At 49.6% G+C, this 26,134-nt stretch overlaps 9 protein-coding genes across 9 annotated transcripts; 7 read left to right on the top strand and 2 right to left on the bottom strand.

The window, feature by feature from the left end:
• Window positions 1–65: 65 nt before the first annotated feature.
• SNOG_01347 (hypothetical protein) lies at window positions 66–4,023 on the bottom strand (the record flags this gene model as incomplete). Its single annotated transcript, XM_001791937.1, has 4 exons — window positions 66–984; window positions 1,282–2,071; window positions 2,123–2,695; window positions 2,739–4,023. The coding sequence occupies 4 exons, from the start codon at window positions 4,021–4,023 to the stop codon at window positions 66–68; spliced, it is 3,567 nt and encodes a 1,188-aa protein (XP_001791989.1).
• Window positions 4,024–4,873: 850 nt separating this feature from the next.
• On the top strand, window positions 4,874–10,297 carry SNOG_01348 (hypothetical protein; the record flags this gene model as incomplete). The annotated part of the gene is made up of 3 exons (XM_001791938.1): window positions 4,874–9,047; window positions 9,080–9,206; window positions 9,268–10,297. 3 exons carry the CDS (start codon window positions 4,874–4,876, stop codon window positions 10,295–10,297), a joined length of 5,331 nt encoding a protein of 1,776 aa, XP_001791990.1.
• Window positions 10,298–11,288: 991 nt separating this feature from the next.
• SNOG_01349 (hypothetical protein) lies at window positions 11,289–11,981 on the top strand (the record flags this gene model as incomplete). Its single annotated transcript, XM_001791939.1, has 1 exon — window positions 11,289–11,981. The coding sequence occupies one exon, from the start codon at window positions 11,289–11,291 to the stop codon at window positions 11,979–11,981; it is 693 nt and encodes a 230-aa protein (XP_001791991.1).
• A 1,541-nt stretch (window positions 11,982–13,522) lies between these two features.
• Window positions 13,523–13,765, top strand: SNOG_01350 (hypothetical protein; the record flags this gene model as incomplete). The annotated part of the gene is made up of 2 exons (XM_001791940.1): window positions 13,523–13,556; window positions 13,674–13,765. The coding sequence occupies 2 exons, from the start codon at window positions 13,523–13,525 to the stop codon at window positions 13,763–13,765; spliced, it is 126 nt and encodes a 41-aa protein (XP_001791992.1).
• Window positions 13,766–14,223: 458 nt separating this feature from the next.
• Window positions 14,224–15,618, top strand: SNOG_01351 (hypothetical protein; the record flags this gene model as incomplete). Its single annotated transcript, XM_001791941.1, has 3 exons — window positions 14,224–14,521; window positions 14,688–15,174; window positions 15,231–15,618. 3 exons carry the CDS (start codon window positions 14,224–14,226, stop codon window positions 15,616–15,618), a joined length of 1,173 nt encoding a protein of 390 aa, XP_001791993.1.
• Window positions 15,619–16,236: 618 nt separating this feature from the next.
• SNOG_01352 (hypothetical protein) lies at window positions 16,237–17,436 on the top strand (the record flags this gene model as incomplete). The annotated part of the gene is made up of 2 exons (XM_001791942.1): window positions 16,237–16,515; window positions 16,663–17,436. The coding sequence occupies 2 exons, from the start codon at window positions 16,237–16,239 to the stop codon at window positions 17,434–17,436; spliced, it is 1,053 nt and encodes a 350-aa protein (XP_001791994.1).
• Window positions 17,437–17,917: 481 nt separating this feature from the next.
• SNOG_01353 (hypothetical protein) lies at window positions 17,918–18,861 on the bottom strand (the record flags this gene model as incomplete). The annotated part of the gene is made up of 4 exons (XM_001791943.1): window positions 17,918–18,235; window positions 18,317–18,604; window positions 18,630–18,767; window positions 18,841–18,861. The coding sequence occupies 4 exons, from the start codon at window positions 18,859–18,861 to the stop codon at window positions 17,918–17,920; spliced, it is 765 nt and encodes a 254-aa protein (XP_001791995.1).
• A 30-nt stretch (window positions 18,862–18,891) lies between these two features.
• On the top strand, window positions 18,892–19,203 carry SNOG_01354 (hypothetical protein; the record flags this gene model as incomplete). The annotated part of the gene is made up of 2 exons (XM_001791944.1): window positions 18,892–18,894; window positions 19,108–19,203. 2 exons carry the CDS (start codon window positions 18,892–18,894, stop codon window positions 19,201–19,203), a joined length of 99 nt encoding a protein of 32 aa, XP_001791996.1.
• Window positions 19,204–23,999: 4,796 nt separating this feature from the next.
• On the top strand, window positions 24,000–25,943 carry SNOG_01355 (hypothetical protein; the record flags this gene model as incomplete). Its single annotated transcript, XM_001791945.1, has 2 exons — window positions 24,000–24,593; window positions 24,744–25,943. The coding sequence occupies 2 exons, from the start codon at window positions 24,000–24,002 to the stop codon at window positions 25,941–25,943; spliced, it is 1,794 nt and encodes a 597-aa protein (XP_001791997.1).
• Between the last annotated feature and the right edge of the window lie 191 nt (window positions 25,944–26,134).

Consider the following 26,134-nt stretch of genomic DNA (forward strand, 5'->3'; position numbering starts at 1 on the left):
AGATCAACAGCAAAAACAGCAATATTCATTTCCCCCATCATCAAATCGCTAAAAAAAAATACTTCCTAAACGCCCTGCACCTTCCGATAACTCGGCGGCTTCAACGTCCTCCCCAGAATCTTAACAGCATACGGCGGCACCAAACTAATCGCCGCGACGACTGCAAACCGCCACCAAAACGCCGTGCTCCCCACATACGCGAGGTCGAAATACCTCTCGAGGAACGGTATGCTTCCAAAATAGATACCCGCGGTGCCGACAATCGACGCAATCATGATCCAATGCCACGTCGTGACTTCCATCGCAACCATGATGAGTTCGTTCATGACAAGCACGGTGAACGACACGCTGACCATTTTGCGAAAGGTCAGATCCTCCGTGGTGCTGGAGCCCACGCCGACGAGGATGTGGCAGAGCCCTTGGATCATGGAGCCTTGGTAGATAGAGACTGCGACCCAGATGAAGAAAGACTTGTAGCTCAGACTCCTGCCAGTTTTGAGTTCGGCGTAAAGTTCTGGGTACAGGTTTGCGACGCTCTCGTCGACGTCGCGGTCGAGCACGAGCGAGAAGACGGGCATCATGGTGTATATGGTTGAGTAGCCGACGAGCAGCCAGTCTTTGTAGAGGGCGTTGGGCTCGAAGGACGAGGCGATGGAGTAGACGGTTTGGCAAATACTAATGATGAGACCGCGGTGGATGACGAATTGGGAGAGCTTTGCGCTGCGCTTGTATGAGTTGCGGCCGTGCCAGACGAGCAGCTTTGTCAGGTAGCAGAATTGTTCGATGGAGAAATCGGCGGCGAGAGAGGCTTGTCGTCCTTCTTTCCCGACGATACCGACGCCCACGTCGGCGGCTTGGATCATGCTGACGTCGTTGCCGCCGTCGCCGATACAGCAGACACGCTTCTTGGTGTATTCGCGGATCAGGCGGGCGACGTCGGGCTTTTTGGGTGGGCGAGCAACGGCAGGCAACAACAGTAGGGAGCTGGACGGCGACGGATATGAATTCTTGGGCGGTAGTGATTGAGCATCAAGGCGAGAGATTCGCCGTCGATGAGAAGGCAATGGCGTCTGTTTTGCCGCGGAGGAAGTCGAGGGAAGAGTGTGCGAGGTCTCTGCGCTTCATCTTGGCGATGGTGTGGACGTATTGGCCTCGGGCGACGAGTTTGGAGGATACTGCGACACAACGAGCCGTTTCGACTTTGTCACCGGTCAACATCCAGAATCTTGGATGCCGGCGTTGCGGAGCAATTCTAAAGATGGCTTGACATCCTTTTGTAACTTGTCTTCGACGCCAGTGACGCCCAGCAGTTCCAGGTCGCTCTCCAGGTACTCCTTGATCACGTTGGTAACAACGGCATCGCGGTTGTTGAGCGCAAGCGAAGCTTGTGCATACTTGTTTGAGAAGTCCCGATAGATCTGCGCAGATAACTTTTTGCGGCCCACAACTAAAGTCCGCAGTCCCTCTCGTGCCATGTTCGCAGTCTCTTCGTCGAGCCAGTCGTTCGCGGCGACAATAGAAGTCATGACAGTGTCGGCTCCTTTCTGGTAGAACCATACCTCTCCATCTTCGTCCGAAGGTGAATCGGGCGAGCCTTGGTAGAACTTCACAACAATACCCATGCGTTTCCCTTCTGATGTGAACGGGAAGACGTTCAAGATGCGCACTTTGACTATTGTATCGCCGCTATCACAAGACTGAAGCGTCATAGATTCGCGATCCCGAGAGAGCAGCTTGAGGCCGACAGCTTCCGTCCAGCGTACAATAGCGACCTCGTCGGGTGATGACGCCTGATAAGTTGTGACGATCTCACCATTCTCTTCTTCAGTGGTGGGAGTGACGTTATGGCACAACGCTAGCGCCAGGACCACATCGCGAACTCGGGATCCTATCTCTCGTCGAGTACGTGTTGCCGATGTAAGAGGAGCAGTATAGGCAGAGGACGGTGTGACGAGGACCGGAGTGTCTCCTGCAGCAGGAGTAAAGCACTGTCGAACGTAAGAGGACACTTCGTCCATGGCTTCGTTGGCGTACGACACTGTGCCGACGTGGATCTTCTTCATCACCATCTCTATTTCAAATCAGTGCCATAAAGCCGGGGTGTTATGGGAGATGGACGTACCGTTCTGAGTGAGCGTACCCGTCTTGTCACTCAATAAATACTCAATTCGACCTAGATCTTCTGGAATCGTGCTAGTGCGAACCACAGTACCCTTGATGCTTTGGTCATGTTCGATAAACCAGGCGTATACAGATTTACCCATGTCCAAGTTCACACGCAATCCCACTGGGACGATTGTCGAGAACAGAATCAGAAATCGCATCATAGAAACATACCACTGCCGACCATCGATGACCTGGAAGCGAGCAAGAGCGACGAGGACGAATGATAGCGTCAAGGTGAAGATACATAGCCATTTCGTCAGGCTGTTGATCTCCAGCTCGAGAAGACCGGTCTTAGATCTTGACGGTGAAGTGGAAAGAGCTTGCCGAGTTTGTGGACCTGTATACACCACCACAGCCAGAAGGCTGCAAGTAGAAGCAACCACAGTGTTTGCCCATATCGTGTTGTCAATGTTCAACGGAGCAGAGGGCTTCTTCTGCGCTGAGGGTTCAGTGTCTTCGTCGGGCGCATCATAATGTCGCTGTCGCTTGGGTTCTAGCTCCACGGTGCCATAAAACTCGTTGACCTTCCCTGTCCGGCTTGCCAGCAACAACGCGCAGCCGAGTGAATTCACCGACTGGGAGATTTTGTGTCAGAGGTGAGGTCAGCCGGAGCTTCCAATCGGTCTCTCCGTCTAACTGATCAGTACGAATAAATGCTTCTCCTGACGGGCCGGTCGCTGTGGCGCTGTCAACTTTAGCCGTGGCTTCGACATCATCGCCGATCAGTGTTGGTGAGCTGTGGGCATCGTCCTGGTCCGAAGCTGATGCGCTCGCGTCTGTAGAATAGCTTTTTAGTAAAACCATATCCGCGGGGACTCGCTGGTCTTTTCCCAGCTTCACAACGTCTCCCACCTTGAGCGCTCTTGAAGGCTTCATAACTTCATGATAGCTGCAAGTGGCTAGCCCTTTGGTTGGTATCCTCTGTTCTTCATCTTCGATGTCTGTCAAACGGCCATTGCCCGCTTTCTGCTTTCGCAGCTTCTTCTTCCTCTGCGAGGTCTTCCCAGGCGCAACGCCGTTTCCTGGGCTGTTTTCCTCAAACTTCAGAACCGTATAGGCCTCCGAGTTTGCCTCGGCATCTCTCCTCCTCCTCGCGATATCGTCCAAAGCCTCCTTCCCTAGTGTGATTGTGATAACGAAACCGAGCGGTACGACGTAGGTGGAGAGGTAGCCGAGGCGCAGTGCCGGTATAAGTTGTGACATGGCTACGAGCAGAAAATACATGTTGATGAAGAAGGAGAATTCGTTGTAGAGTGTCCGTGGAAGGAAGCTCCAGGGAGTGTACTTTGCGTTTGAGACGGCATTGGCAGGGAATCTCGAGGCCTGGAGCTGGCCGACAGAAATGGTGCGCTGGGTGGTAGGGTCGTGTTCTTCGTCAGCATCGGACCCTCCAGCATCATCGCCCAGCTGTATACCGCCATTGTCTGCGCGCGGAGTGAGGAAACTCGGAAGGCGGATGTTGGAGCCTATTCGTGACAGCGCGCTTGGCTTGCGTTCATGGCGGCTTCGCTTGGTATTTGAAGACAGCAGTGGTGCATCGTCGTCACCTGACATGCCCGAACTGCCGGCAGAGTTTCTGTTCCGCGCCTCGTCATCGTCCAGCAGCCCTCGCAAGTCCTCCTCTTCTGGCTCTTCCTTGCGCCGGTTTGCCCGCAACCTTCCCACCCTCAAGTTCCTCAGCGGTATCCGTGCGCCCAGCTCATGGTAGGGTCTTTTCTGTTCCTTGGACTGTCGGCGCGGCGGCGAAGCTGTAGAGCGCGCGTGGGCAGCCAGAGGGTCGAGCTCTTCGAGGTCCAGTTCGAGGTCCGAGTCCTCGTCTGGCGCATTTGGCTGGTGGTATTGGTGGGGTGTCGTCATGGCGTGTGAAGGAGCATAGGGGTCGGTGGAGGGGGTGGGGAGAGCCTGTCGCTATATTCGTGGCATGTGTGGTCGTGTGGTTGTGTGGTTGTGTGAGGTGTCTTTCTGGTTTCGAAGGGTGCCTTCGGGGGTCCGCAATGACGGTGCTCAGATGCCCGTCGAGGACGCGACTTCCTGATTCGGAAGCGGCGCGGGTGTTTTGGTGAATGCAAGGTTGGAGATTTGGTATAGGGATAGTTCAAGCGTCGGTCTATGGGAAAAGAGCGTCGCTGTATATGTTGCTGTCCTGCCTCTGCTGCTAAAGATGCGGCTCAGACGGTTGCGCGTTGGAACGACTAGTGGCGGAGGGTCGCCGCTGCCGTTAATGCCACATGGGCAAGGACAGGGTTCAACCGAATGTCTACATGCTACAACTCTGGCCTTACTTGCTGCCTCGAGACTCGCCAAACTTTTGCGCGCACCATGCGGGTACCATAGCGCGCCTTCTTCTTGATATTCCACTGCCTGTTTGCCCTGCGACGACCTTCCAATTGTACGTGAGCCCCAGCAGCCATCGTCCCACCCCCAGGGATGACGACACGCTACTCCTTTACACAATTCAATGCCCGAGACGCAGCACCTTTCCTTCCTTCCCCTCTAGCATCTTGGGTAGAGACTTGCCCCGCGCGATTGCCTTCACAAACCCCCGAGCTGCGTTCCCTCGACCGCGTGCAGCACAAGCCCATAGCATCTCAACATCAATACCAAATCGCCGAGGCGCATGGTGGGAGCCGCCGGAAGCCGAATTCCTAGCTGATACCGTGTCCAGTATTTGTAGATACCCTTTCTATACTTCCTTGTAATCTCCATCATGGATAGCGACGGCGTATCACATGCGCCCAGCGTCGCGCAATCAGCTCCGTCATGGAATCCTGCGCTGCGCCACGAGAAAGACCACGCTCCTGCAGCCACCGCGAAACTGCCTTCGCAAGTGAAGCCGGAATCTTCCTCGGAAGAAGAATCAGAGGAGGAAGAGGAAGAGGAGGATGATGATGAGGATGACGAGGAAGAAGAGGACAGCGATGAGGACGACGATGAAGAGGAAAACGCGCCTGCCGCCACCGCGGTGTCTGGCCCCACACCCATCGCTGTACTCGATGGCGCGCAAGACTCCGAGGACGAATCCGAATCTCCCAGCGAGCTCACAAAATCAACACCAATTGTACAGGCGTCCCAGGGCTCAATGGAAAAACGCGTTGAAGTAATTGGCGCCGAGGAGGAGGCCTTAGTGAATGCAGCGCAGGCGCTCAACATATCGGGAAATCCCGCGACAGGCCAGACGAAAGCCGAATCTACCGATGAGGCCGAGTCTGACGAAGACAGCGAAGAGGAAGAAAGCTCCGACGAGGAGGCGGCTGCAGCCGGCGAACACCAAGCGGACAATTACGAGCACCAAGGCGAAGCTACGGCGTTAGAAGAGGCTGTCAATGAGAGTGTCAGGGTCCCGTTGGTGGATGATGCAGCCCCGGAATCAGATGACTGGGGAGACTCAGGTGATCCCTTCGAGATTGGAGGACTGCAGCAAGATCCGTCGTTGCAGACACCACACGCCGAAGCTGCCGGAACAACCGTTGGCGACGACGTGATTGGGAACACCACAGTTGGCGGAAATGCCGGCGACGATCTGGACTGGGGCAACACGGAGGAAGAGGACTTCTTTGGCGTTGTCGCCAACAAACCAGTCGAGTCTGTTGAGCCTGCTCAGCCGACACAATCACCCGGAGCACATGTTGTACAAGCACAGGATGCGGCTCCTGCGAAGAGCGAGTGGGATCTGGATCTTGATTTGGACGAAGACTTCTTGCCCGACAACGAGGACGGCCCAGTGATCGAATTGAGCGACGACGAGGGCTTCCTAGACGATGAGCCCACTGCGCCTGTCGAACAGCCAGCGTCTACTGGTATTGGCGGCGCGAGTCGATATGCGCCTCAAGCAGCACAAACCTCTCACTCAGTCGCGAGTCCTTATGCTGCTCCGGGTCAGTTTGCAAACCCACCGCAAGGCTCCATGACACGTTCCATCACGACGCCCGCCGGCGGTGTCTACAACGGTTATGGTCAGAACGTGGCGTATCAGCAACAGCAAGCAGCGCGGCCGACGATGCCAACTTCAGCACAAAGCTACGCAGACAAATCCAAGGGAGGTTATGCCTCGCCGTACGATTTGCCAGACGACGTCGTGACCACTCGGAAACGAACGACACCAAGACCAGTGATATCAGCTACACAACCTGCAATTCCTCCTCCACGAACTAGCAGCATGTCCTCAAGCTCTGCACCTCCACGTCCTCTGCCACCCTCGAACGCGTCCGTTGCCAGCTTGTCACCGCCGCCATCCGGCCACTCCATGCAGGGTCAGATGACGGGATTCCCTCCCGCTGTTCCTCCTAAATCTGCACCGCCTGCAAAGGCGCCCTCGAGCGATTTCTTCGCCGAGCTACCCGTCACGTCGAAGCCTAAGCCGCCAGGTCGTTATACACCACAGCCAGCTGCGGCCGCACAAAGCCCTTCCCTGCAAGGACCTCCGCAGTTTACTCAAAAAGAACGGACAGCGTCTTGGTCGTCTTTGCGGAACGAAGTGCTTCCTGATACTGTCGGCGCCCAGCCTCACCTCAGACAGCCAGAACAGCTACCCATGTTCCCAAGTCAGCCCTCGGTACCCACTCGACAGAACAGCCTTCCAATACCACAATCTACTGCGCCTCCGCCATCTTCGAGATATTCACCGGCTCCGCCTTCAGTACCGGCTAACAATGCACGATACTCGCCCGCTCCTCCCACGGCGCAAGGTGGCGCAAACTCCAGATACTCACCCGCACCTCCTGGTAGTCAAGGAGCAGCACATGCGCGGTATGTATCAGAGCCGCCAACGGGACCGGCCAGGACTCCTTCCCAAACATATGCTCCTCGCACCTCAAGCCCGTTGGCTTTTCACAGCACGCCTCATCATCAAGAAAATACCACGAATGTATCAGAGCAACAGCTTCCTGGTCACCATGTAACCCAGTCGGCTGATGGTGTGCCTCGTGCACCATTCAGAAGTCCGCTGGAAGGTGTGAGCGAAGCTCTCGAATTAGACTCGACATCGAGTGACAGACCTCCCACCACCGCAAGGTCGGACACGCCACCGCCGACACGAAGCTCCACATCGTCAGCTATTGGCTCTCCCCGGAAGAAAGGAAACTATACGCCGCAATATCAGCCAATGAACCCAATGGCACCATCCCGGTCTCTCTCGCAGTCTCCCGCAACTGGTATGAAGCAGCCAGGGCCCATGTATGGAGCAGCACCGATAGCTGCGTCATACGGTACGCATATACAAGAAGCCACCACGACCAATAGCATACCGCATCGACGGCAAGCATCTCTAAACTACGAATGTATCGTTCCCGAAGACGAACGCGCAGTCGATCCGTTGCAACGCTACAAAGGGCATCCGGTTTTCGCGTGGGGTCTTGGGGGAACTATCGTGACGACTTTCCCGAAACAGATTCCAAGATACGGCGGTGGCATGACAGCACCTATGGTGAAATGCAGCCCTGGCGAGATCAAGATTCAAAGTGTTAAAGAGATCATTCCTCTTGCTGAGGATCTCGCGAAATTCCCGGGCCCACTCAAAGCCAAGAGCAAGAAGAAGGATGTTTTGTCCTGGTTAACAAAGAGGCTTGAATCTTTGGAGTTGCAGATCAAAGATCCTAACACTGAGCACACCCTTAGTGTGGACGAGCTGAAGCGACTCGAGGAGAAGACACTACTCCTAAAGCTTCTGCAATTCTTGGTAGAAAACGACGGCCGCCTCGAAGGAGAGGCTGCAAATGCAGCCTTCAAAAACCTGTTTTCTCCGGAAGCCGACAATGCTTCTGATGCGGAAGGCTCTTTCTCTACTGCGGCGGACATTGTCGGTCGTTCGAGGTCAAATACGGTGAACACTCCAGCTGAACCTATCGACGCACGCGCAATCGAAGACCTTCAGAAAATGCTTGCTCGTGGCGAGCGGGAAAAGGCAGTGTGGCACGCAGTCGATCAAAGACTGTGGGGTCACGCTATGCTCTTATCCTCTACGCTAAGCAAGGACATCTGGAAACAGGTAGTGCAAGAGTTTGTCCGCAATGAGGTCAAAAAGGTTGGGCGCAGCAATCAGGCACTGGCAGTTCTGTATGAGGTCTTCGCGGGCAACCATGAAGACTGTATTGATGAACTTGTACCGGCATCGGCTCGTGCCGGCTTTCAAATGGTCAGTACTGACGGCGCAGGAGCAGCCCTGAACGCTCAACAAGGGCTCGACAAATGGCGCGAGACAATTGCGTTGATTCTCAACAATCGCAGTGAAGGTGACGTCTCAGCATTGCTGTCACTTGGGAAACTGCTGTCACAGTATGGTCGTGTTGAGGCTGCGCATATCTGCTTCATCCTTGGACGTTCGGTGGCACATGTCAGTGGCGTGGATGACGCTCTGGCTGATCTGGTTCTTATCGGCATTGACCACAAACAGCATCCTACAGAGCTTGGTGTCGATTTGGAGCCCATTTTGTTGACAGAAGTTTACGAATTTGCTCTGTCGCTTTCTGCACAGGTCAATTCGCACATTATGCCTCATCTTCAAAACTACAAGCTTGCGCATGCATACCAACTAGCTGAGCATGGATACCGCACTGAGGCACAAGCATATTGCGATGCTATTGCTGCAGCCATGAAAGCTACCACGCGAACCTCTCCATACTACAACCTCAGCTTCATCGCAAGCCTAGACGATCTGAGCAAGCGCTTGTCACAATCGCCTAAGGATAGTTCGTCGTCTTGGATTTCAAAGCCTAGTATGGACAGAGTCAGCACCTCACTTATGTCCAAGTTCAACAGCTTCATTGCAGGTGAAGATGATGGCCCTTCCTCGAACGCTGCAACTGGTACTGAGGTCGGGCCATTTGCCAAGATTACTGGCGATAGCCCAGGTCTCACACCATCACACTCGAATGCGGATCTTTATGGTGCATATTCCGGTTATGGTGTACCTGTGCAGCCGACTGCTTCTGCAAATTCAAGATATGCTCCTTCAAATACATACGCACCAAGGACGTCATCCGAGCAACAGAGATCGCGCTTCGAGCCGCAGGGCAGACCTTCTATGGAGTCGAACGACAGCCACCGTGCGATGTCGGACAGCTACATGCCCATGACTCCAATGACACCTGCGTCTGGGCCTTACAGCCCACAGCCTCAGCTCAGTCCACCCAGTCAACGCACACAGGCTAAGATGCAATCCTACTCACCTCTTCGAGCTGAACACAATGTGTCTCAACCATCTTATGGCAACCCGTACATGCCGACTCCACCGAATGAGGAGACTGCGTCAGCTTCTTCATTTGGGGGCTACCAACCGCAACAAGGCACTGGCCACTCTTTTGACGACCCGGCACCGCCAACGAGCTCTTTTGATGAACCGTCGTACCAGCCCTACAATCCTGATGCGGATGACATGGAGGAAGACAACAAGCCAAAGAAGAAATCCATCATGGACGACGATGATGACGACCTCGTCGCTCGCGCTGCCGCTCTCAAGATCGGCTCAGGCTCAAATTCCAAGTCCGACGCGGATAAGAAAGCAGACGAAGCCTTTCGCAAAGCCGCCGAAGCAGACGCCAAGCGCGACAAGGAGAACGCAGCCAAAAAGGCCGGCGGAGGCTGGCTCAGCGGCTGGTTTAAGAAAGATCCCAACGCGGCGCCCGGCCCCATCAAAGCCAAACTCGGTGAGGAGAGCAGTTTCTACTACGACCCTGACCTGGGCAAGTGGGTGAACAAGAAGGGCGGTTCGAGCGAGCCAGAGCGTGCAACAGCTACACCTCCACCACCCAAGGGCCCACCCATGGGCGCCCGAAGTGCAAGCGGTGGCATGCCGCCGCCATCTGGCCCCCCACCCTCTGGCGCTGGCCTCATGAAACCCCCAACATCCGCTCCTCTACGTAGCTCCTCCATGCCGCCCCCAATGGGCCTCCCAGGCTCAAGATCGAGCACCCCCGGTCTTCCATCTGACAACGAAGGTGGGCCTAAACCGCCCACACTCGCGCGACCGAGCTTCGGCGCGGCGTCAGGACCCCCATCTAGGCCCGGCACGGGTATGAGTAACGCAAGTAGTATTGACGACCTATTGGGCGCGCCGCAGGCACGGAAGGGTGCGGGCGCGAAGAAGAAGAAGGGCGGGAGGTATGTGGATGTCTTTCCCCAGGGACAGGCGTCATAGGAAGCGCGTGTTGTTTTTGGGTAGTTTAGACAGGAGCATTTTTGGCGTAGATGGATGCATGATGAGGAGTGTGACGGAAGATGGGAGGTGGGGTGTGTGTAATGATATGCGGTGTGTTTGAATATTACTCTTTTGATCGCTGTGCATAGAACTTCTCAATATCTGTGTGGGTTGGGGCGATCGGGTTCGAAAGCGTCATGTGAATGGTGAACTTGGTATTTTTACTTAGCCAGGAGGTCTTCGAGACTATCCTGAAGGCTCTTAGCAGCATCTTCGGTGTGCGAAGATACACCGTGGTGCGACGTGGTGCTGCTGCGATTGACTGAGCCAGGAGGTCTTCGAGAGATTTTCTTAAGGTCTAGCTGAAGATTTCCGGGACTCTTAGTTTTGAAGCTTTGTCCCAAGTCAATGTAGCCGTCTGAGTAAGGGTTCTCTAGCGAGAAAAAGGACTTTCTGGAGGGTTGCTGCACACGCTCGAGTGCACTACAAAATGTTCTGGGTTATCCACGTTTGCTACAATAAGCGATGCAGAAAGGGCCAGGATTTCACGTCCTGCCTCCGTTAGATATATTTCATATTCCAGCTGTACCAAATGACAGACAACGAGGATGACAGCTAGTCGTTACCATTATCCAGAGTTCAAACCGCTTTCATCTTACATTTGAGCTGGAATAGACTCAATAGCTTATCAGAGTGCGGTAAAGTGCTTGAACGGCCTCGAAGTCAGACAGCTCGACTAGATGGCCCCTAGAAAGTATTCAGAGTCTCTAGAAAGCTCGTACGAATTAGTGCCGTGATGCGGCCCGTTGTTAGCGCGAAGAAGGAAGGTGTTATACGGTAACGCCGCCGTTCACTAGAGCGCCTTGAAAACACAGCTGCGATGCACACAAAGATACAACTATCACTCACGTGCTTCCATTAATTTACCCGTCGATACAACTTCTGCATCACCTGTGGCATTCATTTCTTTTGCAACCCTCAGCAAATAGTCATGACGACACCATGCCTTTCCGCCCCTGTTCTGTTCCTTCCGCAGGACCTGAGGTCCGACTCGAAATTGACCTCGCAGATCACGCGTCTCACCAACGATGCTTTCAGGCGATCAAAACTGCCAGATCCCGACAAATGGAACTACGAGAGGCCGCGATTCCCCACTCATGAGTCATACTACGAAATGCTCGGCGATGAGACGATTGTGGCTGTGATATTCGACCAAGACGTGTGCGCGAAACACAGTAGTGCCAGTAGCGCGCTAGAATCTGATGCTATCACGAACGGCAAGGTTGTTGCGTGCGCGGCCGCAGTGCCATGGAAAGGTGGCTGGGCGAAGGAGGGTGCTGGCGAAGAAGACGGTTGGGAGATCAAGGCTCTTGCTGTCGACGGAGATGCAGCATATCTACGGAAGGGGCTCGCGGTACGAGTCATGGCTGCACTGGAGAACCATCTGATCGAGAGGACGAAATCGCAGGTCAGAGCCAACTTCCCCCAAGGGACAATACCGAAAAGATATGGATGTGTAACGCTGTGGATTTTAGCAGCCGATTGTATCAACGGTGCGTACTGGAGAAAGAAAGGATACCGTGAAGTTCGTCGAAGCACGGAAGGAGAGGGTATATGGGGATGCAAGACAAGCTTTGACATTGTTGTTTTTCGGAAGGATGTTACATATGATGTCTCGCATTGAAGAATCAGCTGGTCTAGCAGAGTCTCTGAACGAATTCCAAGATTACGGAACAATGTACACCGTCCTGCAGGACTGTATCACTTCGAAGATCACGGCATGCGAATAGTATTCGATACTGGGGAGGCATTCATTACACAGAAATAGCTACGGACGTTGCCTTATGCCTTCTTGTAGATGTCCAGATGCGCAAATGTCCAGCTCACCTGTATTGCAAGAATGGCGTCAGTGCATCAGACTCATACCAAGTATGACGCTCGGGCTCTGATAAACCTCTTCTAGGCCAAAACGACGGGCATCCGGAAGGTAGAATTGTAGTGTCTTTTCGCGAAGAGGCCGACCAATGGGCTGCTCCCTGAAGACCAGATCGATATTGGGGGCGTTGTGGAGGATAAAAGGTGACAGAAAGACCGCTGCTAACTTATCCGCTTCGACTAGAGCAGTCCATTTTGCTGAGTTGCAAGCACACAGGATCTCGAAGGCCCGGCCGACGCACATTTCGACCCAAATATCCAGCCAAGCGCATGGGATAGTCTTGTCTGCGACTACTCCGTCGAAGAAGTGGACATCGTCCTCCAAACCTTCCCACGCGAACATTGGCGCAATGATATACCTTATCCCAATCTTGTAGCCCTTGTCGGTTATATGAAGAAAATCTGGCAATCGAAAAAGCCGTTTCGTTGGCGGAAGTGTCAAAAGATTTGGCCAAGAGGAGTATATCACTGATCGCGATAGCCAATGCATACACAACGGCGCAAACGGACCCTTCCACGGATCCAGAGATGTGGGATGCGCTTGTAAGTGACCTGAGCGAGTTGTATATGGAGCCAAAGTGTGAGCTCTTCCCACGGGATACATGGCCAGCAGATGTTCCATATCCGAATTTGGTGGCGTTGGCGAAGTGGACAATCGAGACTCGGGTCAAACAGGGTCAACTTTCGGCCTCATTATCATCAGAGATGTTTGGTGGCTCAGAAGTAGTCGGCAATCTGCGGAGGCTGTTAGAAAGAGAGCAGAAGTGATGAAGACCATGTTTGTATGCGGATTTGTTTTGAGTTGTTCATGGCGTTGGAACAAGTTACCGATGTTGAGATCCAAATTGACGCGAGATGTCCTGCTTCGCGTAACAGTCTTTCTCTCACTTAGCAAACAGTAAGTGACGGGTGATTTTGCCCACTAGTTTCGGTTGAGAGCCAGTGGCACATGCTTAGCTGCCAGGTGGCATATGTTCTGGTTGCAGGACCATGATGCATATTTTGGCGATCCCATCGTGTGCGCTACTAATACGTCTTTCAGTCAAATATTTCGCAGATGCAGATAGCTTCCGAAAAGCGTTTCGCCATCATGGGTTTGGTCAATCGTGATGCCGCAATGACACTGGCATCAGACCGCTGCAGGACCGCACCTCACGACTACCAATTGCGATTCACCTCGAGTTGGACTTCCAAAATAACACACTGACCAGGCTCCTACTATGCATGCTAATTGAGCCTCAAGCGAGCCATACTACAATTGCTTGCCGCTCTTACCTACGTTGTCCCGCGATGCTGCAGCCTGGTCCATCCTACCTTATGGAGGGTAAGTAAGCCTTGCACCTGCACAGAACATCTCTAGTACTCCAACAATCTCAAAGTTAAGCTTTTTAGAATTTCAGAAAGCTCATCTCCCAGCAGGCAATCTATGCCACTGTTGCAGCAATTGCGCAGCTCCTTTCCGAGGTCGTCTTGGGCACAGGTTGGGCCACAACTCACTACAACTCACCTTCCGCGTCGCAATCATCGAAGTGACCTCTTCTTTTGATAACGCACTAATGCAGGGACGGCGATCATGTCATTGTGGTCTCTCGTGCATATGCCTTCACCTGGTATTTGCCACTCTCCTGGTGGTATAAAACCCACGCTCTCGCTGGCACGATCGAACTTTCGTCCTCATCGCATTATCTCCTCAACCGCATCTTCTCAGCTCATTATTCCTTTTCTCAACTGGCCCTGGATCATCAAGACTCCTAGAAGATGGCGTAAGTACTTCTCCATCCCCACTTGCGTCACCCTCATGGTGGGGTGGTTGCAGCTGAGAATGAGAGTGAGCGATGATTGATTGCGGTAGATGTAGTCGCTAACACGTACGCAGACCAAAGCGCAACACCAATCGTGCTGTTCCTTCTCCTCTTCGACCTTCAACTCCCACTCGTCAGCTCCGCGAGAATCCAGATCTCGCTTCGCCGCCTACGACTCCACTCGCTGCCATGGACATCAATGGTGACGTCGTCATGGGAGCCCAGGGTGTGCTCATGCCGCCTTCTCCCAGCTTTCTGAACGGGGTATTCGAGCAGGAACAGGCTGCTCCTACATTGCCAGGTCTTACGATCGGCAAGGCTAAGTTGCGCGTCGTGTCCCAAGACCGCACCAGTGCAGGTGTCAAGAAGTCAAAGACCAAGTCCAAGGCCACCGTCGGCAAGCTGGTTGATTCCAATGCGGGTGCAGCAGCGGCTTTGATCCAGCAGGCAGTGCAGACGTCATTCCGGTTCATGGAGCTACCTGGCGGTAAATCAGTCCAAGTCCAAGCTGCAATGCATGTGCTAACAATGAGCAGAAATTCGGAACCTGATATACCATCACGCCCTCTCGTCCCCGAAGCAGGCTTTGCTTGTTCACCGTCCGCGCATGGCCTCCCTGCGGCCTCGCACCCGCCTTGACCGCCAGCGGGCACTCGATTCCGACGTGAAGGACCGAGAGTTGGGCTACCAGCTGTCGCTATCGTTGTCAACCGACAAGTCTCGTCGCGCAAACAAGGACACGAAGAGCGCCAAGAAGCGCGAGACCAACCGTCCCTTCTGGGGTCTTACTCAGGTTTCGCACCAGGTTCGTCAAGAGTTCCGCCCAATTTACCTGCAGAAACAGGAAATTGGCATGGATCTCACTGAGATCGTCAAGTACCTTCAGACCTTCTACTTCGATGCGCCTGAGGAGTTCACCAAGCTCGACACACGGGGCAAGCGCGCCTTGGACATGCCCTTCAACGGCAATCTGACCATTGCGGTCGGGGAGAAGCCGGGTGAGCTTGAGAAGCACAAGGACGGAGTTGAGGTGATCCCCCTGCTGGACCTCTGGGCGAACAGCTTTAAGATCGAGGCTGGTTTCGGTCGCTACCTCAAGAACGATTACGTCCCGCAGACTGATGGGGAGGCTAAGGACCTGTAAGTGCATCGACATCGCCTACCTTGTTATTAGCATGTTCACTAACATGGTGCAGGTACCGTCTCTTTGGCCGCCGTGTCCTCAAGAACCGCCAGTGTTCCGGCATGAACCACTCGTGGCGCACCATCCTCCGCTCTCGAGCTCTGGCTTCAGTCACTTTACACCGCAAGCCCGCTCCCATCACCGTCGACACCGTCACCCTACCTCTTTCGGCCCTTCCGACTGCTCTGCTTATCGCTCAGCGCCCGCTCCCGACCCGCATCACCATCGACCCCAAGCCTTTCATCCACATGCAGTTCCGCCCCGAGTGCGCTGAGTCCTGGATGACACAGCCGGTCTCCACTCTTCCACCTGACTGGCTTCACCTTTGTGGCTTTGGCGGCATGGAGCACTTTGACGTCAAGGTTGGTGTTGCGCCTCGTGACGTTGACAACCGCCTTTGAGCGATGGTCGTTAGCTGGTGACTGTGCTGCGAGCGTGGTGCAGCATTGCAACGTCCTCAAGGTAGCACAAGACAAGGAGAGCACTTTGAGCTTAGTTGGGCATTATTCCTACAGTCTGGTAGGATGATCTGATAACGACATATCTGGGTAGACGTTCGGAGTTGGATTTGACACGAACCGATTTTGGTTGCGATCGTATCTGAGCCTCCGTTGGAAGGACTTTCCAGCGCCGCTGAAGCAACGCGATATATACATGTATCTCCAAGCTTCGCAGATCTAATAACATATCAACTTGGACATTGTCGCGTGCGATTGGTGCTTGATGTTCGGAAGTGAAGATGAGATGTAATGAGTTAAGCAGAGGATGGTTTAGGTGACGTCCAGTGGGAGACACGGAAATAGCCGTAACGACCAAAGGTGCACTAGCCATATTCGAGCTACCAATGGAGTGTATCACGCATGCGTGGAGCGTATGAGTCTTGGCAAGCGGCATGGGCGATGTTGCTGCCTTGCACTCTGTTAGTCGGGCTAAGGCCACCATCTTTCCCCGCATCATCACTGTATCAAAGTGCTTATGATCAAGAAGGTATTTGATAAAGCCCAGCTTACGACAACATCATGGCGACACCGAATCATTTACCATTCATCAACCTGACATACAGTCATCTCCATGATCACTCATTTGAATTCTTCCCAATGCTCACCATCGAGCTCCGACTTCAAATTTGGGAGTACGCTGTACAGCAAACCCGGTTTTTGAAGATCTATCTCGAGCCGCTCTCTCAGGATACTAGCACGGATCCCTATTCCGGGCTCAATGCGCTCAACAAGGTCGTGAGTAACGTTGGGTACACTGTCACTGTCAAAAGCCTCCATTGTAGTAGCAAACTCCTCGCCGTAAGTCGCGAAGCACGCAAAGCCGCGCTCCGTTTCTATCGTATCCAAGTTCCATGTCACATCAAAGTAAGCGAAGGAAGACGTATGCCGAGCTCAGTTCAAGCACCCTTCTACTTTAACCCTGCATACGACATACTACATGTGAAGTCCGCACTTCCACTAAGCCGTACCTTCGTTCCCTTCCTGCATGATCTCAGAGCGTACGACCCAAAGGACGTCGGCATTCTACGACTGGCTTTGGACGACGAACTCGTCACCAATCTTTACCACATGAATCCTTCTCTCGCCGAGGTAGCGTACAAAAGCTTCATACTCTCCCTTAAAACGTTACAGCAAATCATCTGGATGGCCAGCTCTCCCATCGGCCGCCCAATTACGGGTGTCCGATCGAATTTGCCCACCGTTGGATATCGTTTTATACACTCCATGCCCATCATGAGCGCCAACGCATCCTTCGACCTTCTAGATCCGGATCTGAGACCTATACAATCTGAGCTCCAGTATACTGCAACAGCAACCATCGATCCACGCAAGTTGTCCTTGGTATGGCACGGATTTCTTACCAATACGGGCATAATAAGGCAACCTCGCCCGCAGGAGCTCGTCCTTTTTGCAGCAGAGCCTTGGGCTCACGGCCCCCAGGTTCGTAACGGTGATGCAGCGAAGATCTTTCTGCACGAAGAACACGAAGGCTGGTTGAGGGGCCAGGAGGAGTCGTCCAGCTTGGTGAAGAAGAATGCGGGCAAGGTGCCAGTAGAGAGCCCCGAGGAATTTGAGAAGGCGGTGAGACCGGCGTTTGGGTTCTGGTTGGTTCCGATGAGCGCACTGAAGGATCCTGAGCCCTCTCGTGTGTTTAGTTCTCCGGTCTGTGATTTGCGAGGCCAGAATGTGGAGTTGGCGCTTGCTCATTTGTATGAGTGATTCTAGCTTCATGCAATGTAGCTGCTGTTTTAGCTCAAGCAAAAACTTGTTGACCACAACTTGTACGAATGTACCTTCGTGGTGGAGCTCTAAGATATATTGCTGCAGCGGTAGCACATCCACATCAACTTGTATCTCTCTGGCTAAGCTGTTGTAGATGAGTAGCCAATCTCCTTCTCAAACGACTTGGTGCTCGGTCCTCTCATCACAGTACCTCTCGGCTTCTTGACCTAATCTTTATCGCTCCCAGTGACAATAATGAAGTCCTTCTGCAGTCATGATCTTTTGGTGTGGAGAATGGGAATGTCAGCTGGACGAGAAAGCTTCAGTCTGTCGATAGTAGACGGAAGAGGGCATCCGCGCCTCATGCATGAATGAATGCCTTGTTTGCCGAGTCTACAGTTATAGAGCGTCGGCGTCAATTGTCCCTGAAATAAGTGCATTCGAATTATGGAAAATCATGAGAGCTTGTAGTACTCCTCTAGAGGGTGCTCCAGCCATGGTCAACAGGAATTATTGACCCACTAATTTCAGAACTCAGATCCGATATGAGGAATGCAAGCACATTTGCATGCTTTTGCGGATCTGCAAGTCCAATGCCGTTTACCACGCCCAAATCATGGACAGGTTGCATGAACTTCATGGCCCCCATGTCGACCTTTGTTTGATCGATGGACGATAGGATGCTCGTATTGACACCTAGGGAATTTAGCGATTTCTTCATGTACACGGCTTTGAACGAGAATCTGTCGTACCGCCAGGACATATGGCGTTGCACCGAATGCGATCTCCTCGAAACCTGAATGCCACGTTCTTTGTCGCACCGACCTTTGGTTTTGAGTCAGCTGCTTGTGTCGTAACGAAGGATGGAAGAACTCACAATTCCATGTTTGCTCGCTGTATATGCAACTCCAGCTATGGCACCGCATGTAGCCGCCTTGCTAGCGACGTTCACAATGCTCCCGCCGCCAGTTTTGATCATATGAGGCACCACAGCTCGCATAAGCTTTACAGGAGCGGTTAGATTTATGGCGATAACTCTGTCCCAGAGCGCGTCCGTGAGAGTATCGACACTGTTGTTGGTGTCCATGACTCCAGCAACGTTAATCAGGCCGTCGATCCTTCCGAACGCCGCAACCGCATCTTCGACAACCTTTTTCTGCGGCACCTGCGTCTGCAAGATTGACACGGACGAACTTGCACTCTTGCAAGCTTAGGACTGATTCTGGAGCTTCAGCGATATCGCAAGCGAGGATCTTCGCGCCATATCGGTTCAAGGTCTGGACGGTTGCAAGACCAATTCCAGACGAGGCTCCAGTGACAAAGACGACCTTTTGATGTTAGCCTAATGTAAGCGTTATGGAACATGAGCGGAAGGCCACGCATGTTACTTTCAAGACATACTTTTCCCTTTACTCCGTCCATAATGTTTTGTAAAGTGAAAAGCAAGTCACAATGGTAAGATTTGTACTATCCAGCGGATTCTATGAAGGCTTTATAGAAGATGAAAGAGGAGGCTAATCGAAGTAGAAAGCCGTCGTTTAGCGGGGGAAGTCTCAAGGTCAGGAATGAACCCAAATTCCGGCAAGGAGTAGCCTGTGGCGGATGATCATAGCAGAAGTCGTGTGACCTTACTGTTGCACGCAAGAAGCACACTGACTGGGCTAGCAGCTGCGGGATGAGGAACAGATCCTCCCATCCCTGAGACTGAACGGCGGATGGGTTCAAGTCAACATTGGCCAGACGAATCTCGACCGCGATTCATGAGTGCATCTACATACCGCACGAGAGCAGCACCGGTGGAACACCGAGGGCTTTGGCAGCACATTAACCTAACTTATACGGCAACAAGCTAGATAACTGTTTCCTAAATTTCAGTTACCAGAGCAGAAGCAGGTTAGTTTTGTTATCTTGCTTTCTAATATATTCTATCGTTGCGTTGTGCTCCTGCTGTTGTCGGGAAGTACATGAAGTGTGGTAACGCTTACATTTTGTAATAGGCTACCGTGCACGAACACTAGGCGCCCGGAGACACTAAGCGCCTACCCTAAAACTAAAACCTGTTATTAATACTAACTTTAATATATTATAACTTTACTATTATAGATCTAATTTAAGCTATAATTAAAGATATTAAATTATATAAGCTAAGAGAACGTTTTATATATATAAAAGTTATTATAAAATATAATATTAATTGCATAACGTTAAGCTAAAGATATAGAAGTATATAAGCTATAGTAGGCACTTAGCTACTAAATAGATATAAACTTAGCTTACTATAGAAGTTAGAGCTTATACTATATATTAAAAAGCTTACTAGATAAGGCCTACTTTCTATAAGAGAGATAATTAGAAATTTTACCTTATCTATAGCTAAGAAGGAGGTCTCTAAGCGCTAGATTTTATGCTTTATTAGCTAGAATAAAAATAAGCTTATTTTAAAGAGAACTAGCGCTATAGATTATATACGTTATTAGGCTAATTTCTATATTAAATATTAAGCTTACTTTAACTTTCTATATAAGAAGCTTAATAAGTATTACCTTAAAGCTAGTAATATATATAATATAGATAAGAAGAGCTTCTTTATTAAGATTATTAGAATAAGTAAGAGAGTCTTTAGTAAATATTAATAAGATAAGAAAGAGATTAAAGTATTACTTTAAGATAGATTATATAAATTTTTAACGCTCTTAGCTTATATCTATGCTAATAGAAGCTTACTACTACTAAGCTTTATCTATATATTAACTTAGAGAGTAATTAGATTAAACTAGGTAGAGAGAATTACTATAGAGAATTATAATATCTTTATTATATTATCTTAATTAAGTTAGAGTAATAATAACGTTAGTTTAGCATAGCTTAAGTAAGTATTTAATTACTATATAAAGAATAAACTAAGAAAGTAGTAATTACTTATTCTTAATAGCTATAAATCTTATCTTACTTCTAAGTTTCTTAAGTATTATAACTACTATAAGATTCTTCTAATAGTATTTTCTTCTTATTTAACCTATATGCTATAACTACTAAATATAGTAATATTTAAGCTACTCTTATTAAGCTATTCTAATAAGCTTACTTAGTATCTCTATAATGCCTAGAGCTTTATCTCTATTAAGAAAGAAGACTTTTTCTTTCTTTTCTAGTAAGCTTAGAGCTTATTCTTTAAAGAAAATACTATCTTAAAAGCTTTTAAAGCTACTAGTATATAGCTAATTAATCTAAAGATTATCTTTAATAGATTTAGAATAATATCTAATAAGAACTCTAGTAAGCTATTCTAGGCTAGCAAATAAGTATAGATAACTTATATATGGGTATAAGTTAAGGTATAGTTAAGTATAGGTTAACTAAGGTTAAGTTAATGCCAAGACTATATAAGTTAAAGTTAAGTATTATATAAGAAAGTTAAGTCTAGGTTAACCTAGGTCAATTTTATTATATAATACTTAACTATATAATTAAGTATTATGTAAGCAAAAATTTAATCTTCTAAATTACTTAATTTAGTAGTATAGATGCTTTAGAGAATAAAAAAAATTATTAAATTTTTGCTTATATAATACTTAACTTTAACTTTAACCCTATTACATAATATACTTAACTATAACCTAAATATCTATAACTATAACCTAACTTATACCCATTCTAGCTAGAAAGTTTAGGTATAGGTTAAGTTAATTTAGAGTTTATATTATGTAATACTTAACTATAACCTAACCTATACTTATTTGCTACCCTAAGCTATTCTATCTCTCTCTAAGTAATTAGAATTAGCTATAGTAATTAGTATAAGATACTGCTAAGAATAGAGCTTAGAATAGAATAAAGAAGCTTAGTATTCTACTTTATTATCTCTAAGTTTAAAATAAGCTACTCTATTATAAGAATAAGTAACTAAGAACTACTCTTTTATATAAGAAGAAGTATAAGAGTAAAAGTAAAGCTCTTAATCTTTAATAGTATTAAGAGTATTATAGTAGTACTATCTTTTAGTTTTCTTATAAGTTCTATAAAGCTTAAGCTTAAGAAGTAGTTTATAAGTAAAAGAAGATAGAAAAAAAACTCTAGAAAGTATAAGCTAAGAAGTAGTATAAGAAAGCTTAACTATAATATTAAGTTAAGCTTAAGAAAAAGTATATAGAGAAGTAAAGACTTAAAGTAGTAAAGAAGAAAGAAAAAGCTAAAAAATAAGCTAAATATAAGTATTAAAAATAGCAGCATAATACTAAGAAAGCTATATAATTATTCTAAAGAAGTAAGTATAAAGCCTTATAAGCAGTCTTCTCTAAGAAAAAGTATTAAAAATAAATAGTAGATAAGATAGCTGCTACTTAAGTTTAACTTACTTTATCTTCTTTACTAACTTAAGTAATATTATATAGCTATAATATTAAGCTTCTAAGTAAATTTAAATAGTATAAATTAATTATAAGCATCTAATTACTGCTATATTATATTTTTATATATATAGAGCTATTATATAGCATTATATAGCTTTAAGTTTAAGATTATAATAATATTAATAGGTAGGCGCCTAGTGTCTCTAGGCGCCTGGTGTCCGTGCACGGTACGCTCAGTTCGGAAGCTTAGGCTCGGAAGCTCAGGCCTTCGGAACTTTACTTATTCCGCAACGACGGAATATCACTTCTTCCGCAGTTATCGGAAAATCACATCTTCTGAGAAGTGGTATAAAAGATAGCTGGCGGAACTTCTAGAGTTCCGCATCTAATTCATAACTTTAATACTTAGCTACTACTCTCAGAGTCCTGTCCCTTACATTTGAATTAGATCCCTTCAGCTACTAAGTCGCCGGACTTGTGCAGCTACCTATACGACAGAAGATAGCAGACCTAAGAGGCGCTCCAGCGCTAGCTGGCGGAACAGCAGCAGCAAGGAGAGGCCCGCATCAACCTGCTGGAGCAGAGTCCTGCCCCTTACACATTTTGCTAGTAAATCCTCTGTCTTAAAAGCTACATAACTCTTTTAATATTAGAGATACTAAAAAATGCTAAACATTGATAAAAGTCTGAAGACAAAGATTTATAACTAACATAAGTCAATATCTTTTAAAATCCTTTGAATTTTTCTTCAGTAAAAAGCAGGGCACGCAGGGCATAAGCCGGAACTGGGCATGAGCCGGAACTGGGCATGAGCCGAACCAACACGTTAGCTGCGGGGTCTGGAAAGCGGTCTTCCCTTGCCGAGACCTACATATCGACTGCAGTTAGTGTCTACCCGCTCCACGAGCCGAGCTCCGTTCGGCTCTCCCAAGATGTATGAGCCACCAAACCTGAACACGCCAGTTGCAAGCTCTGTTTGACTCATTGGGCAGGTAGATAGTGGCAAAGAAGCGAAAACTGGTGCCCGCATGTGGGAAGTCCATCCAAAAACCTGTCTCGTGGACGAAGAACTACCGCATTTTTTCATCTACTTTGTCGAACGCCAGCAGGGCACGGCACAGACCGGATAACTTTGAGAAGATCTCCTTTTCCCTTGACTAGTTGAGACTGATTACGTATCTAGCTTTGTAGAAATAGATCAAAACTATATGTGTTCTGGTTTAACGCGACTTCCGTCCTCTACTAGCGTTCAACAAAGTGGATAGAAGAATACGGTGAATACGGCTTCTTGGTCACTACCAGGAGACGGAAGTCTGGAGCAAAACCTCCAGCCAGCCGTTCCGAGATTGCTGTTAATGCTCCAGATACCATGGTGAAAGGATGCGACGTGTCGCTGCTCGCATCGGTCACCCTCTACCCACATAATCGACAATATCCCCTACCATAATTCTTTTCACTTCTAGCCTTGATATCTAATTACACAATGTTTTAGGAGTTACAGCAGTTATTGATGTTTCGATTGCGCCGCATAGGACCTCAAACCTTTTGTTTTCAAACTACTCCAGAGAGATTGAGTTTTAACGGCGTAAACGTCGCAATTGAGACTCAAGAGAAGGAAGATTGCTCTAAGCTGAAAGGAGTTGTGGGTCGTTGAAATTGGCTCGAGAGGTCTCATGTGAGTGGAAGTTAACCGCAACCCTCTAAGCCTAGTGCTCTTAATTTAGGCTCTTGGCCAGATTTGATCTACACAAGAGAGCTGATATTTCCGACCATCCGAGTCCCACTGACCCCGGAGCTTGTGAGGAATACGTCACGTCTGCTGGAACCACCACCGTGGTGATAAGTGGCTTCAAACCCCGTCAATCGTGCTTATTCAATTTCGACATCATGCAGCCAAGGTGTTATACTCCTGTCAAGTACATCAAAAGACCCACGCCTGATCAGCTACTGACGAATGAGGGACTGGTCTGTACATGCCGCGTCGATCGGGCCGTCAAAATACCTCTTCCGTATCACCACGGGAAGCGAAGCTATCTTGCTGGGTCCTGGTGGTCACTCGTAGCACCGTCCTTAGCGGATCGTAAGGTAGTGCCAAGATCTTTGAAACACTATAAAAGATACCATGAGTTCGCGATCCAAAAGTACCGCGGATTTGTTGATTGCGGAACCTAAGGGCGCATTTGATCATTTATTTTCCCAAGATTCACAGCCATGTCGTCTAATGAACTTGATGCGGCGACACAAGCACGATACGAGAAAGAGCGAAACAAACGATTGCGAGCCGATGGCAGCGCTCAATTCATCGCCCTTCATGAATCGAAAGAACTTTCACATCTGAATGACGACATCTGGGCCGATCATGCGGCTCTCAATGCATCTGAGCCGGCCATAACGGATGGTGGCAAATACGAAGTTGTCATCCTGGGTGCAGGGTATGGCGGGCTAATTTTCGCTGCACGACTCATCCAAGCAGGTGTTGCCGCCGAAGACATTCGACTCATAGATGTTGCCGGCGGGTTCGGAGGAACATGGTATTGGAACCGATATCCTGGCCTCATGTGTGATGTAGAGAGTTACATGTACATGCCGCTTCTTGAGGAGACCGGATACATGCCAAAGCACAAGTATGCGTACGGCCCCGAGCTACTGGAACACGCCAAACGTATCGCCCAACACTTCGGTCTATCCGACAAAGCGCTGTTCCGGTCTCAGGCCACTGAAGTGCGTTGGGACGACGAAGTGCGCAGTTGGAAAATCCAGATCATTGAGGGTAGAGGACCAAACGAAGCGAGACGCCAACTCAACGTGAGCTCTCGTTTTATGATCGTAACGGGAGGCGTTCTCAATGTACCCCATGTACCGAAAATCCCAGGCCTCGACTCAACCGAGATTCCTAGCTTTCACAGTGCTAGGTGGCGGTACGACTTAACGGGCGGAACGCCAGAAGTCCAACAGCTAGAAAAGCTTCGCGAGAAAAGAGTCGGAATCATTGGAACAGGTGCTACGGCCGTCCAGATTATACCAGAGCTTGCAAAATGGTCAAAACAGCTCGTCGTCTTTCAACGCACACCGTCGTCGTGTGATGCACGCGGTCAGCGAGCAACGGACCCTGAGGAATGGAAGCAGATTGCCGATGGGAAAGGCTGGCAAAGGCGGCGTATCGAGAACTTTAACCACTTTCTTCGAGCGGAACCACTTGAAGTCAATCTTGTCAAAGATGGCTGGTGCGAGATGCCCAGTTTTAGTGCAGGGGCCGGATCAACACGCAAAGGCAAGATCCAACCAGATGGTGTCGAGGCACATGTCAAGGACTTGAACATTATGGATCTTCCTAGGGCACAAAGGTTGAGAGCTCGCGTAGACAGCATTGTGCACGACAAGGACACGGCAGAGAAGCTAAAGTCGTGGTATCCAACATTCTGCAAGAGACCGACGTTTCATGACGAATATCTGCCAGCCTTCAATCAGCCGAACGTCCAATTGGTAGAGACGGCGGGTTTCGGTGTTGACGAGGTGACTTCTCACTCAGTTAGAGTTCATGATGTCGAGTATGAACTCGATCTCCTCGTCTTCAGCACGGGCTTCAGGACCGCACCGACTAGGAAAACACATACGCCAGCGCGGAATTGTGACGTTGAAATTATCGGACGCAATGGCCTTAATATGAACCAGAAGTGGGATGCGCAAGGACCATTAACTCTCCACGGATGCTGCACCCATGACTTCCCAAATCTCTTCTTCACTGGACTTACTCAGAGTGGTGCTGCGTGTGAGTATTCCTCGAGCATTCTATATCAAACGCTGATCCTCGAAGGCAATTTTTCGTACATGCTGAATAACCATGCGGAGCACGTTGCGTTTCTCATTCAATCAGCCCGCAGCCTTACGCAATCGAACAGATGCACGGTCGAGCCTTCTGTGAAAGCAGAAGAGCAATGGGCGGACGAAACCGCCAGCTTGTCCAACTGGTTCGCTTCCTGGGGTACTTGCACGCCTGGATACTGGAACAATTATGGCACGCCGATTACAAGGGTCGACGAGATGAAGAGAGCTGCCAGAAGCGCGCCATGGGGATTTGGTAGCCAAGATTATGTTGAGCGCCTCGAGAAATGGCGCGCATCGGGCGGTCTTCAAGACCTTGTTGTCTGTAGCTAGTTGGATATACTGTGGTTCGTCTAGATGGATTGGATATTGATGATGTTTGTGACATATGTTGGAGACTTGCTATCGCGTGTCCTCTCGGCGGAGAAACGCGCTAGCACGTGCCCTGATGTCATCGTCCCAATTTTGGAAGATTCCCACCTTTCCACAACACCACCACCCCTGGCAATGGCGTTCGTTTGCAA

The sequence above is a fragment of the Parastagonospora nodorum genome, assembly GCF_000146915.1.
Source record: "Parastagonospora nodorum SN15 chromosome Unknown scaffold_2, whole genome shotgun sequence".
Classification (NCBI taxonomy): domain Eukaryota; kingdom Fungi; phylum Ascomycota; class Dothideomycetes; order Pleosporales; family Phaeosphaeriaceae; genus Parastagonospora; species Parastagonospora nodorum.